At 40.4% G+C, this 18,073-nt stretch overlaps 1 protein-coding gene across 1 annotated transcript in view; it reads right to left on the bottom strand.

Moving 5' to 3' along the window:
• Positions 1–15,553, bottom strand: part of DNAJC15 (DnaJ heat shock protein family (Hsp40) member C15) — a 76,443-nt gene extending 60,890 nt beyond the window's left edge. The window contains exon 1 of the mRNA XM_080659392.1: positions 15,197–15,553. Within this exon, the coding sequence (XP_080515518.1) occupies positions 15,197–15,301 (105 nt within the window). The 5' untranslated portion in view covers positions 15,302–15,553. The remainder of the gene's footprint in view (positions 1–15,196) is intronic.
• Between the last annotated feature and the right edge of the window lie 2,520 nt (positions 15,554–18,073).

Raw genomic sequence — 18,073 nt, 5'->3', positions numbered from 1 at the left:
AACTGCCAGCTAAGGCCCACTCCCAGCAGGACATCCCCCAAGGGGTCCTTAGCGCTGCTGTGGAGGTGGGAGAGGTTCCCACCACTGCCACTGCCAGCTGTGAGCCCGGATTCTGGCTGAGCAGCACTCCCCCTGTGGGAGTGCACTGACCACCAGAGGGCAGCTCCTGCGTTGAGTGTCTCCCACCTGGTGGTCAGTGTGCATCATAGCGACCGGTCATTCTGCCATTCTATTGATTTGCATATTAGGGTTTTATTATATAGGAACAGAGGCCCGGTGCACGAAATTCGTGCATGGGGGGGATCCCCTCAGCCCAGCCTGCACCCTCTCCAATCTGGGACCCCTTCAGGGGATGTCCGACTCACAATCTGGGACCGCTGGCTCCTAACTGCTCACCTGATCGCCCATAACTGCCCCACCTGCCGGCCTGATCACCCCTAACAACCTCTTCCTGCTGGCCTGATCACCTCTAACTGCCCCCCATTGCTGGCCTGGTCGCTCCTCACTGCCCCCCCTGCCAACCTGGTCACCCCAAATTCCCCCACCCCCCACCAGCCTGGTCAGCCCCAACTGCCCCCCCCACAGGCCTGATTGCCCCCAACTGCTCCCCCTGCCAGCCTGGTCACCACTCACCACCCCCCCCCCCCCCGTGCTGGTCTGGTCACCCCTCACTGCCCCCCTGGTCGCCTCTCACTGCCTCCCCTGCCGACCTGGTCGCCCCACGCAGACCGCTGTTCGGTCGTTTGGTCACCCCTCACTGCTCCCCCTGCCAGCCTGGTCGCCCCACGCAGCCTGCTGTTTGGTCATTGCGTGAGAGTGTACTGACCAATTTGCATATTCCTCTATTATTAGTATAGATCAGCCGTGGGCAAACTACAGCCCGCAGGCTGGATTCTGCCCATTCGGCTGTTCTATCCGGCCCGCGGAGCCGAAATAGCGGAGGGTTCTCTTGCTCTCCCCTCTGCTCCTTTACTTTGAATTTGTATTAGTTCACACAAACACTCCATCCATGCTTTTGTTCCGACCCTCCGGTCCAGTTTAAGAACCCATTGTGGCCCTCGAGTCAAAAAGTTTGCCCACCCCTGGTATAGATGGTTTACCTATTTCAAATCTCTTTAAAGTGTGAGCTTCTGGAGGTAGGAACTATGTTTCCCTCTTTGGAGTTCCAAAATCTACCAAAGTACCTGGCCCGTAGTGTGTTTTTAAAAAGTTTGTGTAATGGAATAAAAATGGTCTTAAAAAGCTTCCCTACCATCCAGATGGCTCTGTGTACTGTACTGGTGTCTACTAGTGACAGGAATTATGTTTTGAAATGAGAAAATATTATGAATAATGATAGTTAAACTTGATTAAGAGATTGACATGTAACCATGCCTCAAAATATTCTGGACTAGGGTAAATATACCCAAAAGTCTCATGGAAGACAAAGAAAATGATGTTTAGGGCCTTGTGTCAGGTAAATTTTATTATAAAAATGAAAGAAAGATAATCCACAGTATGAAAGCATAAAGGAATAATTGACTTGCTAAACAAACATTAACAAAAATAAAGAAACTCCCAATAAAAGAGTTAGGTAATTTATCAAGTAGCCATTTGAAGGTCATCTCCTATCTCTGATTGGTTGACTAATTTCAAAAAACACTCAGTAAGTGTTTATTAGAATTGCCAATCACAATTCGAAGTCCTGGGGATATCCCTATCCTTGTGAAGCTACATTTTAATGTGAGACCAAATACTAACAATCTAAGTAAGGAAAATATACAATAGTGAGCTACATAGAAAAAGTAAGCAAGTAAATGAAGTATGGAGAGAGTGGCAAATTCAGAGTGAGCAAGGAAAGCTTCACTGAAAAGGTGCCTTTAGAAAAAAAAGAAAATGAAGAAGGAATATCTAAGGAAAAATCACTGTGGGTAGAGGGAACATGGTTGGAGGTTCTAAGGCAGGGTATGTCTGGTGTACTTGGGCACAGCCAGGAGGTTAGTGTGCACAGAGCAGAATGTGAGATGGGGTAAATAAAGAATAGGAAATGAGGTCAGAAAGGTAACCTGGAGATTAGACTATGACAGGCCTTAGGGGTCAAAATAAAGACTTCAGCTTTTTTTTTTTTTTTTTTTTTTTCCAGAGTGAAATGAGACATTACTGTTTTGAGCAGAGGCTTAAGATAATCTTATTTAGAATTCTAAAATGATCCCTAGTTGTCATATTGAGATTAAACATGTCAAAGGCAGAGGCATGGAGGTGAGTTAGGAAACTATTAAAATAATCCAAGAAAGATATAATGGTAGTTTGGACCAAAGTGATTAGTGATGGAGATAGGGAAAAGTTATCAGATTCTGGAAATATTCTGACCAACAAGATTTGTTGAGAGATTAGATATGAGGTATGAAAGAAAAAGAGAAATTGGTATTCATTAACAGATGAATGGATTTAAAAAAAAATGTAAAATACAGTGAAACTCATAGAAGCAGAGAGTAGAATGGTGGTTTCCAGGAGCTGGGGGTAGGAGAAATAGGCATATGTTGGTCAAACTTTAAAAGTTTTATATATGAAATGTGCTAAGAGAGTAGATCTTAAGTGATCTCGTTACACCCAAACACACACACACAAGGTAACGGTGAGGTGATTAATGTGTTAATTAGCTTACTGTGGTAATCATTTCACAATGTGTAAACATATCAAATCATGTTGTATACCTTAAATATATACAATGTTTCATTTGTCAATTAAAGCTGCGGGAGAAAAAGGATGCCAAGGCCACTGCCTTAATGGAGTTTCCTTTTGTTGAAAGACTATGAGAGGACTGGGGGCAGAAAGGATGTCATAAGCTCTCTTTTGGACTTCTTTTTCTAAAAACATGCCATTATGAGATGATAAATAAAAACCCAAGCACAGCATTATTTTAAAAATTTTTAAAAAAGTCTCACGTAAGTGGAAAAGAAGAATGAGCAGGTTGTCTCAAAAAAACATGCTTTCTTTATCTTATAGTGATTCAATTCTTATGGGTCAATCACAAGCAAATCACTTTCTGCTGAACTCAGTGTTTTATGCTGCCTTATTATTTGATTCAATTTCCAGAAAAGCTCTTTGAATATAAACAAAAGCAAGTGGAAGAGAAAAAAGAGAGGAAACAAGAAAGATTGCCAGAAGATCAGAATTTGGGAGAGGTGTTAAATATGCAGATCAAAAGGAGGGGAAGGGAATTTATACTCAGGTATCAGAAATGGTAAAATGACTTTAGAAAGAGAATTTTTACAATTATCATTCTCTAAAATTTTCAAGACAAGCCAACATGACTTTCACAGATTTTCATATCTAAACTGAATCAATCCACTTATCTACCTAGCCCTTACCATTATTATTCCATTGCCAAAAACAAAAACATCTGAACTTCTTACAAAACACCAATTTCCATGAAAACCTTAAATTGAGTAAAAAGGAAAGGCAAAGCTAATTAATTTGTATTTGCTCCACTTCAAAGTCACTTAATTTATTTTAAACTACAGATAAGCATTCATTTCTACAGCAATACTAGGGTAAATAGGAGGGCAAAACAGAAACAAAGCAAAGCAAAACCAAAAGCCAAACATAATAAGAAACAAAACTCTTAGGCTTATGACAAATGAGTACTTCTCCACTCTCTAATATAATTTTAAAATTCTCCAAACTTAAATCCTTGCTTTACACAGTGATTTCTTAAGAATAATCTTTTAAGTACTGTTTTGCATTTATTTAGTAACCCGCTGACATAACTACAATCTTAAAAATTATCCTAGGAAAATAATCAGAGAAGTGCATAAACTTATACATGAGAATAACATCACTGCATTATTTATAACATAAACACTGGAAACAATTAGAATACACAAAAGTAGGTGAATAAGTAAATAAATTAGGACATATCTGAAATATGCATTGACAATTACATAATATATTAAGGAAAATTTACAGACAATATGCTAAATATAAATAAAAGCAAATTATAACAAAATGTACCACATATACACACAGAAAAACAACCAAAATGATATAAACCAAAATATTAACAGTAATTATATATTCTTAGTACCTATCTTTTATCATGAGAATGTCTTTGGATTACATATTAAAGAAATATGGCTTGAAATTTGGCTCTCTACTTGTCAAGTCCCTCACCTTAGTCAAGTTACTTAACCTTTCTATACTACTGTTTCCTTACCTGCAAAATGAGGGTAATAATTATGTCTACTTCCTCAAGTTGGTATGAATTTTCACAAATGAGGACATCCATACAAATCACCTAGTATTTTACATGTGGTAAATATTTAATAAATTGTAGCTATACAATTACCATATAATATTATTAACAACTAGTGGTCCGGTGCACGGATTCATGCACATTGAAAGGGAAATATTTAGAAGAAACATTTTAATATTGCTATTTGCCCTTTCTTCCTCAGCGCCTGGGAGCTAGGCAATTGCCCTGCCCCCCGCCGTCTGCGGGGCGATCAGTAGGGCATTCGGGCCCCTGCTCACACCCGCCTTGGCCTGGAGCTGCCTGCTCACCTGCTCCACCATCCCGCCGTGGTCCTGCTCTCGTTGGGGCCCATCGGGGCCGGCAGAGCCTCCACTGCCACCCACTGCCAGCGCCACATCGCCGACACCCGCCATGTTCCGTGCCACCCCCTGATGGTCAGCGCACATCATAGTGAGCAGTCGGACTCCCAATCGCTCAGTCAAACTCCCAAACCACCGCCCAAGGGGACAATTTGCATATTAGGCTTTTATTATATAGGACTGGAGGCCCAGTAAACGAAATTTGTGCATGGGTAGGGTCCCTAGGCCTGGCCGGCGATCATTGCTGATCAGGTTCCCCACCTCCCCGACTCCTCCTTCCCTCACCATCCACGTGCCGCCACCGTGCAGTTCTCCACCTCCTCCTTCCCTCGCTCCCTCAGCGCCCTGCCACCGCCACTGGTCGCCCGCCATGTTCCGCGCTGCCCCCGGTGGTCAGCTCACGTCATAGTGAGTGATCAAATTCCCAGTCTCCCAGTCTAACTCCCGAGGGGACACTCTGCATATTAGCCTTTTACATATATAGATTGTTTCTTTTAAAATCAGAAGAAGCCCTGGCCTGTGTTCTCAGTGTTTAGAGCATCAGTCCCTGCACCAAAGGGTCTCAGGTTAAATTCCTAGCCAAGGGCTGGTACATGGGTTGCAGCTTTGGTCCCGGGTCTCAGTTGAGGCACATGGAAAAGGTAACCAATCGATGTCTCTCTCTCAATCTCTCTCTCTCTCACTCTCTCTCTTTCTCCCTCCCTCCCTCCCTCCCTCCCTCTCTCCCTCCCCCCTCCCACCATCCCTTTCATTTTTTTCTAGAAGTCAATAAAAAAAAAAAAAAAAACTTCAGGTAAGGATTAACAACAACAAAAATTCAGGAGAAAAATAAAAGTTATTAGAAAAATCTTGGGAAGATCCTGCCTGTTCAAAGCAGCCTAATAATTTTTAAGTTCTCAAGTCAGAAAAACTTCTACTTTAAAAGAAACTTTAAAAACAAATTTCTCCTGGCACTCTTCAATGAAAACAAACGCACTGATCTTTGGTATCCCCTTTTTATCCTTGTACCTGATCTGGCTGCGTTGCTAGCTAGCCTCCTCCCTATCATGTACTTCTACAGAATTTTATCATACTGACTGTGAAGTCCTTAGCACGTACCCCTTAAACTCTCTTGGCCTACATCTGATGTACACCTTACCTGCAACACTTTGTAGCTTTGCTAATTCTTCTTAGGAAATCACCCAATTTTCTGAAAACTGCTTTTACTCTCTCACAAAAGCCTATTTTATTTCAAGGCAGCAATTTCTTAAAATGGTAATGCTTACAGCTTAAATTTCATTACACAGTATTCTTTCCTTCCTTTTTCAGTTAGGGTAAAATAAAATGAACTGTGCTTTGAAGTTTAAGAATTCTTAAACATACCTTGAAGCATCTGAAGACTCTGAAAATTATCACAAATACTAAGACTATAAACCATTTCTTTAAGTTGCAGTTCCTCAATTTCTGATATCTAAATGATGGAGCAGCAATATGGTTAACAACTTCTGGAGTCAAAATTAGTTTCATATCCAATCCTGCCACTTACTAGCTGTATAACCTTGAGATAGTTGATTAACCTCTTTGATCCTCAGTTTTCTTATATGAAAATGGTGAAAAGTAACATCTAACTTCACAGGGCTATTATGAGAAATGGGAAAATAACACAGTGCCTGGTACATAGCAGACATTCATTCAATGTTGATTCACTTCCTCCTTAACTGTTTGCTTGCACATCATGAACTCAATATATTCATACATATCATTAATTTTTATCTTATTTTATATAGTCAATAAATAAAAATAGAAAATACAACTGATATTATGGGGCAGGAGACAGTTATGAAAATTTTCACCTTAAAAAAGACATTATATCTAAAAATATTGGGAAATTTTTTTAAAGCAAACAAACACAGAAAACCACCTGTACTGGCTAAAAGTGAATTTTTACTGCAAGGGACTAAATGATCCTTTAAAAATCTCATAGTCAAAAAATCTTATAGCTCTGATAAAATACAGATAATAAATTTAGTGTTAGAAATAGATCTATTGACACTTAAAAATAAGAATGAATGAGTCAACAATTCTAAACTGCATGACATTCCAACTGTTTCTAAATGGTAGAATACCACAAGTTTTCTAGAATGGAAAGAAAGGCTGAAATGGATTACCCCAAAATAGTTAAACAGAATATACACATTAGGGTATCAATTCATGGCACTTATTAAAACTTTTACTTAAAATACTTTATAAAAACCATCCTATATAATAAAAGCCCAGTGACCAAAAAGTGAAATGACCAGAACAACCAGTCAACCAGTCGCTATGACAGGCACTGAACATCAGGGGGCAGACGCTCAACACAGGAGCTGCCCCCTGGTGATCAGTGTGCTCCCACAGTGGTAGCGCAGCTCAGCTGACCAGGATGAGCGGAGCTCCCACAGCGGGAACAGCCACTCAGAAGGCGGGTCCACAGCCGCTCAGCTGACCGGGATGAGTGGTGCTGCCACAGTGGGCCGATCCCCGCAGGCCATGTCCCCCACCAGTGCACAAATCCCATGCACCGGGCCTCTAGTATAATATATTTAGAAATGTTCTAAGTTCTATAAAGTAGTACAGTTCTTGGTGAATAAAACTACCATCACTGTAACTAGGCAATACCTGGGATGGGGAAATGCTACTTATACTACCATTCTGTAATTGGTTTTCACCCTTGGTTTAATTCTCTTCCCTTCAGTTTTATATATCTGCTATACAAACTATTTTTTTCAGTTGTGGTGGTGGTGGTTGTTAAATTCTAGGTATTCCAAAAGAAAGTGAAAATTATTCTCTGGAAGATCACATTTAATCATTTAGAGCAGGGGTGGGCAAACTTTTTGACTCGAGGGCCACAATGGGTTCTTAAACTGGACCGGAGGGCCGGAACAAAAGCATGGATGGAGTGTTTGTGTGAACTAATATAAATTCAAAGTAAAGGAGCGGAGGGGAGAGCAAGAGAACCGGATAGAACAGCCGGATCCGGCCCGCGGGCCGTAGTTTGCCCACGGCTGATTTAGAGGAATGCGCAGTCATATTTTACCTTAGACCTGGAGATAGGTGCTTCTGCTCACTGACCCATAATGAGATTCCATAACAAACTTGAAAGTATGAATACAAGCATACCTCATTTTACTGAGTTTCACTTTATTGTACTTCACAGGTATTATGTTTTTTACAAATTGAAGGCAAGACCCTCCACCAGGAAAAAGATTATGACTCCCTTTATTGCAATACTTGCTTTATTATAGTGGTCTGGACCGGAACCCGATATATCTCTGAGGAATGCCTATACAGAAAGATTGATGGGTCTCTCCTTCCTTTTACAATCCCTTAGGACCCTCCATTAGCAGTCCCTAACACCAGATATCAAAAAACAAAAATAAAGCCAAAACTAATCAACCAAAAAAGAGCTTCGCTGCAGCTGCAGGGGTAATTCCACTTTCCCTGGTGGACTGAAAGCAGTAATCACTGATCCCAAGACAAGGAAATCTTTTACTCGCATACCTCATTAGCTATCCAGGGAGAAGATAAGAAAACTAGGAAAGAGTTGGGTAAGAGGATAAAAATGTGATTATTAGGATCCAGGGTTGTGACCTAGAATGAAGTTTCTCATGAGATAAAATAGTATACACACAAGTCTTCTTAGAGAAATGGCTGATTCTAGAACTGGGGGCAAGAAATATACACAGAGAGCTATAGCACCCTGTAAGTGCTTAATGTAAGGAAGTGCTAAAAAAAAAATCCACAGTAACGGTGGTATGTCAAGGGTACACAGAAGCCAATAAGAGATTCCCAATGGCCAAAGCTGGAACCATTTGAGCAACAAAATAGTAGTATTGGATTATAAACCAAAGTATAAAATAAGTATCGTGAATCTAGATTGATAAAAAAAAAGTAAATGGGGGAGAAGGGACAGTCTTCCATGCAGAAGAATTCTAAATAATTTTATAGACTACTCCACCCTTAAGAAGGGGGATCAAGATTCCCCACTCCTTAAATATGGACCACACAAAAAAACTTCCTTTCAGAAATAATAATATGGAAATGGGGGAGGGGTGGAAGAGCACCTTACAATGGAGAAACCTGACAAATACTTTATCAGACTGGATCAAGGTCAACATAAATGGTGATAAGTCATGTTTATATGTATTCTACATATGATGTGATGAAAATGGCACTTGACTCTCTGTTCTTCCTCCCAAAACCCATAATCTGTCTAATTGTGAGAAAACAAGTGACAAATTTCAGTAGAGAGGCATCTCCCACCTGAATAGAATTGTGAGTACTCCTCAAATCTGTCAAAGTCATCAAAAACAAGACAAGTCTAAGAAACTGTCACAGCCAAGAGGAGCCAAAAGAAACATGAAAACTGAAGAGAAGTGGGATCCTGGATGGGATCCTGGAACATTAAAAGAACATTAGGTAAAAACTAAGAATCTGAATAAAGTATGGCCTTTGATTAATAATAATGCATTAATATTGGTTCATTAATTGTAACAACTGTACCACACTAACACAAGATGTTAATAGGGGAAACTTGAGTGTGGGGTATGTGAGGACTTTGTGTTCTCATTTTCTGTAAATCTAAAACTACTGTTTTTTTAAAAGAAAAAAGTCAATTTAAAAGGAAAAAAAATGTTATAAATGGTAATCAGATTTTCATGAGAGCTAACAATGCTTATTTAATCCCTAATAGCATTAAAATAATATCCAGAAAGCATAAGACAGTGAAAATGGAGTTCCATGAAAAAATACTCTCTTTCTCTGACCCTGTAGACTAAATAGATTTCTGTGGGCTAAGGGAATAACTCCATTCATAATAGTGTTCTATAACACTGCTTTTAGAAGCCAATGCTTTCAAACTTTTCAACATCTGTGGCATTCAAATCACCTTGCAGCTGAAAATAAAATGAGTATGTTGGTCCCAGAGCTGTCTGCACTCACTGATCCATTTCCTGCCCTTCCCTCCTCTGATCTGTTGGAAAGGACCTGAATCCTGCAGGCTCTGGTGTCAGCTGGCTCCAGTTGAGTCTGACCAATGAGATGCAATGGTGAAGAATAGGAGGGTAAAGAGAGGGAGAGCAGGTTGCTTCCCCCCTTTTTCCCTCTGTCATGAGCAGCAGCTCTAGCAGCAGCAGTGTCTCTGTGGCTCCACCTCCCTGTGGACAAAACCCAGTTAACTGGAGTGGTTTTGAAAACATGAATTCTTCCTTTAGCCCACCAGCCCTAGGAATGCTAGTGGTTTCTTGCTGTTCTCAACCTCTGGACTGCCTCACAACCTTGTTTGGCTTCTCTACAACTCCATTACCTATAAAGCCAATTCTCTGCATTACATTTGTTTTATATAACTTAAATTATGTCTGTTTTCCTGATTAGTCTTTGACACTCACAGAAAAATGGAAAAGGAAAGAGAAATAAAGAGAGAATATATTCTGAGTAAGAACACAGAGGCAAGAAAGCAGAGTACCTTGTGGTTCATCCATGCACCAACAGTGTGACCTTGGGCAAATTATTTCACTGTTTTAAGCCTCAAGTGACTCATTTATAAGTGGGGGATTATAACAGCATCTATACCTCACAAAGGTATCACACAGACTAAATGAGTTCTCACATTTAAAGCATTAGCTTAAAATCTGGCACAAAACAATTTAGCTACCATCACTGTCCTTGCCATCATCTTCTCCTCTGTACTGTACTCCCAGAATATTGCCCACATTCTTTAATAGTCTTGCCTGCTTCTGCTTCTCTATCCTGTACCCTTCTTAAATACTGCTCTAGGCTTAACCTTCCCAAAGCCCTTCCCTGATCACACAGCTCCTACAAAACTTCAACTATGTACAGACATGATCCAGTCCTTAACCCACCATTCAGGGCTATCAAGAGTCTATCCCAACTTATTTTCCTTACTTTGTTTCATTGATATGATCTATATTTTGGAAAAACGTGTTGTTTTTTTCTTTTTCTGGCTTCTCTTACTTTTCAAGTCCCTAGAGGACAAAAGCCATGTTTTATTCATCTTTTGTCTACTACAGCACTTAGCCTCAGTACCTAACCTAAAAAAGTGAGACACTATAAACACATGTTAAATGAGCAAATAAATGATAGCACCTAATAAAGTTTGTCTTCAATTGGATGCTTAAATTTGATCCAATTTGCCTTCTAGAGCAGGGGTTGGCAAACTTATGACCCACAGGCCAACTCTGGCCCCATATTTTTGTAAATAAAGCTTATTGGAGCACAGCCACATTTATGTATTGTCATTGCTTCTTACACTCTACACTGGCAGAGTTCACTAGTGTGACAGAGGCCATTTGGCCTGCAATGCCTAAAATTCTTACTTTTTAGCCCTTGACAAAATACGTTTGCTGACCTCTGTCCTTGAGGGTGGAAATTCTGGTTTATTCCTATGCTCTCCACACACACTTAGTATATTGCTCCCATTTATTTGGTGTTCAAAAAAAAATCTATTACACTAAATTGAAATAACAAACTTTAAAAATAAAGTGGAGAATGCCTGTGTTTTTAAAGGCATTAAGCAATAAAATAACCAAACTACATACAACATTAGATACTTATATTTAGGCCTCTCTTTATGTCAAAGAATAGAGTCTCATTTATCTTATTCTTTTTTATTCCTTAAGGCCATCAGTTCTTCACTCTAGAAAATGTTTCTCTAATCCTCTATTTTTCTCCCATCCAGCTGTTTTATTCATTTGTTAATTTAATCATTCAACAAAAATGTTATTTGGTGACAACCATGTGCCTGGTTTATGTTAGGAGCTGAGAATGAGGATCCTTAAAACTTGGTCCCTGCCTATAAAAAATATCTAATTTTAGTTAAAACACATATTTCAAACAGGAAAATAAGAGCTACTGAAATAATCCCAGCAAATCAACAAGTAGACCAAGTCAGATATCTGTGTCACCTAGTCTCAAATATCTACCATGAATCAGAGAATTTCTGAAAACTGGTAAAACAGTGTACTCCATCATAGCTGCTACTGCTGAGGTGGGGGGGGAGGCATCAACATTGTTTACAAATTCCCTGAGGCATTTTATTCTTTCAAAACAGCATAAGCAGTAAATAACTTTCTAGATAAATATAAATTGCCTGAAAGTGTTATAAAATGCTAAAACTTCTATCTTGAGACTGCAACATTTAAGTTCAAGATAGACAACAGTTATACCAGAGGGAAATTAACAAGGAAAATAATTATTCTTCTGCCTAAAAAAGGGAAGTATTAATTGTGATGGAGAGGAAAGTTGGAGACTATTCACTCACTCAACAAACATTTATTTATGACATTGATAACACTTGCCATATAAATATACAAAAATAATTTTGTATACACCAGGCCTTGTGCTAAGTTCTAGAGAGAAAGAGAGAGTACGCAGTGAGAAAGACGGACACAGATTACTGTTTTCCCTTAGAGGCTAACATAAAGGAGAAACCCTATAGAAAATATGCATCAATATGTTAGAACCAAACATCCAAGTTTTTTATTGTTACTAATAGTAGTAAACTTAATAGCTGTTTATTTAATAAACAATTAAGTAACTACAATGCCAATCTCAGCATATAAAAGTCCTTGCCTTAAAGACTTCACAGGTTCTTATGCAAATATAATTTTGATACAAGAAATACTATAATTAAAAAATTGTATGATGCCCTAACTGGTTTGGCTCAGTGTACAGAGCGTCAGCCTGCGGACTGAAAGGTCCCAGGTTCGATTCCAGTCAAGGGCATGTACCTTGGTTGCGGGCACATACCCAGTAGGGGGTGTGCAGGAGGCAGCTGATCGATGTTTCTCTCTCATCGATGTTTCTAACTCTCTATCCTTCTCCCTTCCTCTCTGTAAAAAATCAATAAAATATATATATTAAAAAATAAAAATTAAAAAAAAAAACTTTAAAAAAAAATTGTATGACTTTATAAGGAAATACGTTGGATAAAGTAATTTAATTCTACTAGGAAAAGGGAACTAGAGTAAGGGAAAACTTTGCAAAAAAAATATGGATATACGATAGTACATGATCCATGTAATTTCTTCAAAGGGAAGACTCCAGGTATGTTAAATATGTTTTAAATCAAATTGGAATTGAAAAATAATAGAAGTGGTCTCTTTTTTTCGGTAATGAATACTTGATAATTTATGTGTTTGATAGGTTTTACCCAGATGTATCAGGTTTGCTCATACTGAAATACATGCGTGGCTAATTTTCTTATACATTACACTATCCCAGAGATTTTTCAACCTTTTTTCATTTCATGGCACACAAAAACTAATTACTAAAATTCTTTGGCACACCAAAAAATATATATTTTTGGCAATCTGATAAAAAATAGGTGTTCGTTTGATTCATTCACACCACTGGCTATTGTTGTATTGGCTGTTATCATTTTTTTATGTGACAACCTAAGGTAAAAGAGGTCAGTAGTAACCCTGACTAAGTAGTCAGTTATCGCATATTTTAAAAATTCTTGCAGCAGACTGGTTGAAAATCACTGCACTATTCTAACAACACTAGGAGTTATATTATCCAGGAAGGTACTGGAAACTAAAAGGCTAACACTCATACAAATTGAGTTTTATTCAAACTGCTTTAAAAATTGATGATATTCTTTTGTTGTTGTTGTTAATCCTCACTTGAGGATAATTTTCCTTTTTTTTAGAGAGAATGGAAGGGAGGGGGAGATACAGAGAGAAACATCAGTGTGAGAGAGACACACTGATTGGTTGAGGGGATCGAGCCACAATGGAATCAAACCCATGACCCTTCAGTCCGTGGCTCTATCCACTGAGCCAAACAGGCTAGGGCGATGATATTCTCTCTTTAATCTTAAAGTGTCTTTCCTACTTTTCTGTGAGAACTAGCTTTGCTAAAGCAAAGTTTTCACATGACTTCTAATTATTAACAATTAATTGTAAGTTACTATTTTATTCAAGGTACTACACAGGTATTTTTGCCAACATTTTAATCTTTTTAATCTCTTAAGCAGACTAATAAACATTAATTCGTAGTTCCTAAAGAGAAGCTTACTTTAGAAAAAGTTATTTGACATCTACTTCTGCAGATACATATTTCAAAAACTTTACGTTGCACCTTTTTTTTAAAATGGTCTGAAATTTTTTTCTTTAACTCCTTGAAAAACATACTATTTTCTACTGGTTCCTAAAAGATTATTGAATATGTCCCACACCTAGGTCATTTATTCTTTCTTAACACTTACCTTTGTCAATTTCCCATTATTTTCAGTACTTCCAAATTCCCCAAAGTTATTATCAACTCTCTTATCTTCTACCTCATCATTGGTCAATACTTGGACCAATGGTTCTCAACAGAAGCATAACAGGCCTTTGGGGACATTTTGAAAATTTGTCGACCTTTTGGTCACAATAATTTGGGTAGGATGGAAGACACTTGGTGGATGGGGAACTATTGATCTGAGAAATCCTAACATGTATGAGACAACCCTGCACAACAAAGAACTGTCTTCATCCCCCAAAATTTTAAGGCTCTACTGGAGATTAAGTAGGCAAAATAGATCACTGTGGGCTGGAGGAGCAGGGAATGTGGTGTAGAAAATGGCTAAAACAGCCATGTTTCCGTACTTTCCCCATCGACTTCATTCATCTTACACACAGAACTTTACAATGGCCCCACCTATCACCTGTTTGCTTAAAACAGCAAAATGGCACCATGGCCCTCAGAATACCCCAACTGTTTCCGGTGGTTTAGCAGATGCTTCCGACGTTCTAGCCCCCAATTATCTTTGGGAACTGCACGAATCAATAAGGTGCCATTAGCCACATGTGAGTGCTTGCAGTGTGGGTAGCCCACATTGAGGTGTCCTGTTAGTGTAAAATACACACTGGGTTTTAGACAGCATATATCTGTATCTATAATGTCAGGAACAATTTTTATGTTGACTACACGATAAAACATTATTGTGGCTATACTGCATTAAATAAGATACACTGTTAAAATTAAATTCACCTATTTCTTTTTACTTTTTTAATGTGACTACCGAAAACTTAAACCTACATGAGACTGGCAGCATGCTTCTCTTGCAGGATTCCTTTCCCCGGTTCCACATTTCGGCCTGAATAAACCACCTGCTGTGTCCGACTTTGTAGACACCTCTACTAGTGCCTGAAACACTTCGTCTTCTCTTCGCTGAGTGACCTGCTCCTCATCCTCCCATCCCGGTGCTGAACTACTGCTCCCCTGAGAAACCTTTCCTGACCGCACTCCCAGCCCCCTCCCAGCCTGGGGTCTCCTAAGGGATGCAGGGAACCATCCTACCGCACTCGCAATGCTCGGTCTCCAACGGCCCGTTTTGGTCTGCGTCCCCAGGAGACTGGAAGCTCCTTGAGGGAACAGACATTCTCTGAACACGCCTAGTTTCGGCGCCGGAACGGCGGGTCACCGATGAACGGTGGGGCAGAGATGGAGAATGAATGCCAGGAGCGGGGTTCGAGGGGAAGGAGGTTCGCAGAGGTGAGGCGGGGACTAGGGGCGGAACTCAGGGCTGCTAGCGGGCCGCCCGAAGCCGGAGAGAGGCGGGAGCACCGGCAGGACTCACCAGGCCCCGGTCGATGTCCGCGTCAGGCTGTTTGGTGGAGGGCGGCGAGTACTCGGCGTGGCGGGTGCCCTCGCCGGCGGGGGCGACGCCGCCGAAGGCAGCCATGGCGTTGCGCCCAGGGAGATGAGACGCCGGGCACCGCCTACGGGGCGCCGCAGGGACAAACTAGTGAGCGCGCTGCTCCGCGGGTTTAGGCGAGGCCGGGCCTCTGCGCAGGTGAAAGAGGGTAGGTCACCACGGGGAGATCTGGTTCTCACCCAGGCGCTGGCCAACTTGTTCCATTAAGCCAAGAGTCAGACTCAGTGTGAGTCCCCTGGGACATGGAGGACGTTTTGTATGTTTCAGATTCTCGGGTCCAAAGCCAACACTAGGCCTCCCCAAGCAGCGCCAAGGGCCTGGGTTTAATCATTAGAGCTGATGTTGGTCTCATCAAACTGCAGTGCCTGCAGGTTCCTGACCCACACCAGACCCTTCTTCCTACACCCAACTACTGATCATACTTTAATGCCACAATTCTCCCATGCCCGAAAGCAATATTAGAGGCAATTTGCTTACCCTCTCCCCCATATGAATGACTATTTTTAAAATGAGTTTGCAAAGAAGAAATCTCACTCCCCACAAATGGTTTTGTGCTGACTTGCATATAGGAAGACCCATCATATTATTAATTTTTAAGTCAAGCCTTTTTGAGCAAAAATTAACCAACAAATGAAGCCTGTATACTGTTTTCCAACTCCTGTACCGACTTGGCAGAATTTTTGCCCTTTATACTCATTGCAAAAGCAGCTTACAAGAAGAGAAATATTTCTTTTTTCTATTCCTGAATTTAAAGTTTGAGGGTCTGTTAACTTATTCATTTAGTTACTTTTATTAGCAAGCCTAATAAGTTAGGGCCTATAAGAATTTACAGTCTCATAGGGAAAATAACACTGACACAGAGTGATAGCAATACATGCCAGAACATGAGCACATGCATTGTACAGAGTATAAAGAGAACTGGACTAGGAGAATGGAAGAGATCTGAGTCTAGTGTATTTTTTTTTTTCTAGGCTTGTTCCTTGAGCATTCCCATTAACCCTCTTCAAATTTCTCCTTATCTGTGGAAAGAGAATAACGTTTGTTCAATATTTTGACTTAGGGAAATTATAAGGATAAAATGGAAAAAATATATGGAAGTAATTTGTCCTATTGTGCAATGTACTTATGAAGAGTGTCACTACTACAGTGCTATTGGCTTTTATGGGAGGAAATGGCCTCTTTTAACCAGGGTCATCTGAAAAGGTTTGCTGGAGGCTTAGCCATTGAGACAATCAGTAAAGAAGGGGTAACATGCAGCCAGTGTGGCTCAGTGGTTGAGGGTGGGCCTGTGAACAAGGAGGTCACTGTTTGATTCCCGGTCAGGGCACAGGCTTGGGTTGGAAGCTTGATCCTAGTAGGGGATGTGCAGCAGGCAGCCGATCAATGTTTCTACCTCTCTCTCCTCCATTCGTCTCTTTGAAATCAATAAAATAATAATAATAATAATAATAATAATGCCATACAGACACCCACTATCGAAGAAGAAGGAGGAGGAGGAAAGAAGGGGGAGGAGGAGGAGGAGGAGGAGGAGAAATGTTTTTAGATGGAAATTATAGCTGAAAACAAATGAAAAGAAATTTAGAAGGTGGTATGTAGGACTGAGTGAAAAACACTCACCAAGACTCTTCAGAGGGAAGGAATTGGTATGTGCAAATTGCCAGTATAAACAGTCACAGGGATGTAGACTACAGCATAGGGAATGTAGTCAATAATATTGTAAAAACTATATATGGTGTCAGATGGGTACTAGACTTAGGGTAATCAATTCATAAGTGATATAAATGTTGTATACCTGTACATGTTGTACCCTTTATTATCCATACATTCATTTATTCAATAAGTATTTATTGAGCACCTGTTAGGTATCAGGCACTATTCTAGGCATAGGGCTTAAGTGTCAAGTACCCAGACAAGATCTCTCATTCTTTGGGAGAGGAGTTAGAAACAGGGTTAGGCAGACAGGGTAACGGGTAAAAGAAAGGAGGAAATATAGATGTGACCATTGGAGCCAACTAAAACCACAGGAATGCTGGTCTTTGCAAAAAGACAGAATGCTTATCTTGCAGGTACATAAGGTTATAAGAAGTAGGGATGGAAGAAGAAAAAAGTGGGGACATAACTGCGCGGTCAAGCAGGGCCCAGCTTCAAACCACAAGAATATTTATCTTGCAGGTGCAGGATGTTGCAAGAGACAGGGCAAGAGGAAAAGGAAAAGAGCCCCTCCTCTTTTCCCCTTTGCAAAGAGGAGGTGGGTTTTGAAATGGTTGCTAAGTAAGAAAGGTAGAAGAAACCAATCAAAGAGTTACAAGGGTAGACAAAGAGGACTCGGGGGATAAAACCCCTAGACAAGTGAACGTCAATGGCAACCCTTTCTTGAGCCCCCTCCGCATGTGGGGAGTTTGTATCCGCTTATAATAAATTTCCACGGTTTTGCTTACATCTTCTGCTCCATGATTTTATTCTTTAACTTTGTGAGACACAATCCCGGGAAGAACGTTGGCTTGCCATTTGGGTATCATTTGGAGTCTATGGATTGGTTACTGTATACCCTAACAGCTTGGCCCACACAGTCACAGGCTGCCAGCCTGGATCAACTGGAACAAGACCCTCTTAGGGCAGCTGATGCCCCTGCTCAAGAACTGAAGCTTTTGGAGCAGAAGTCAGGAAAAGGAGAGAAAGGAGAACTGGGCCAGGAAGAAGAGAGCAAGTTGGAGGGGAGATGGGCTCAGCAGCATTGCCCCTCAGCTTAGATCCAGACTTATTGAGAGCAGTTTGCTGGCTGTTTATAGACTTGACCCC

The sequence above is a fragment of the Plecotus auritus genome (assembly GCF_963455305.1).
Source record: "Plecotus auritus genome assembly, chromosome: 3".
Classification (NCBI taxonomy): domain Eukaryota; kingdom Metazoa; phylum Chordata; class Mammalia; order Chiroptera; family Vespertilionidae; genus Plecotus; species Plecotus auritus.
This window is presented reverse-complemented; position numbering and strand designations above follow the sequence as displayed.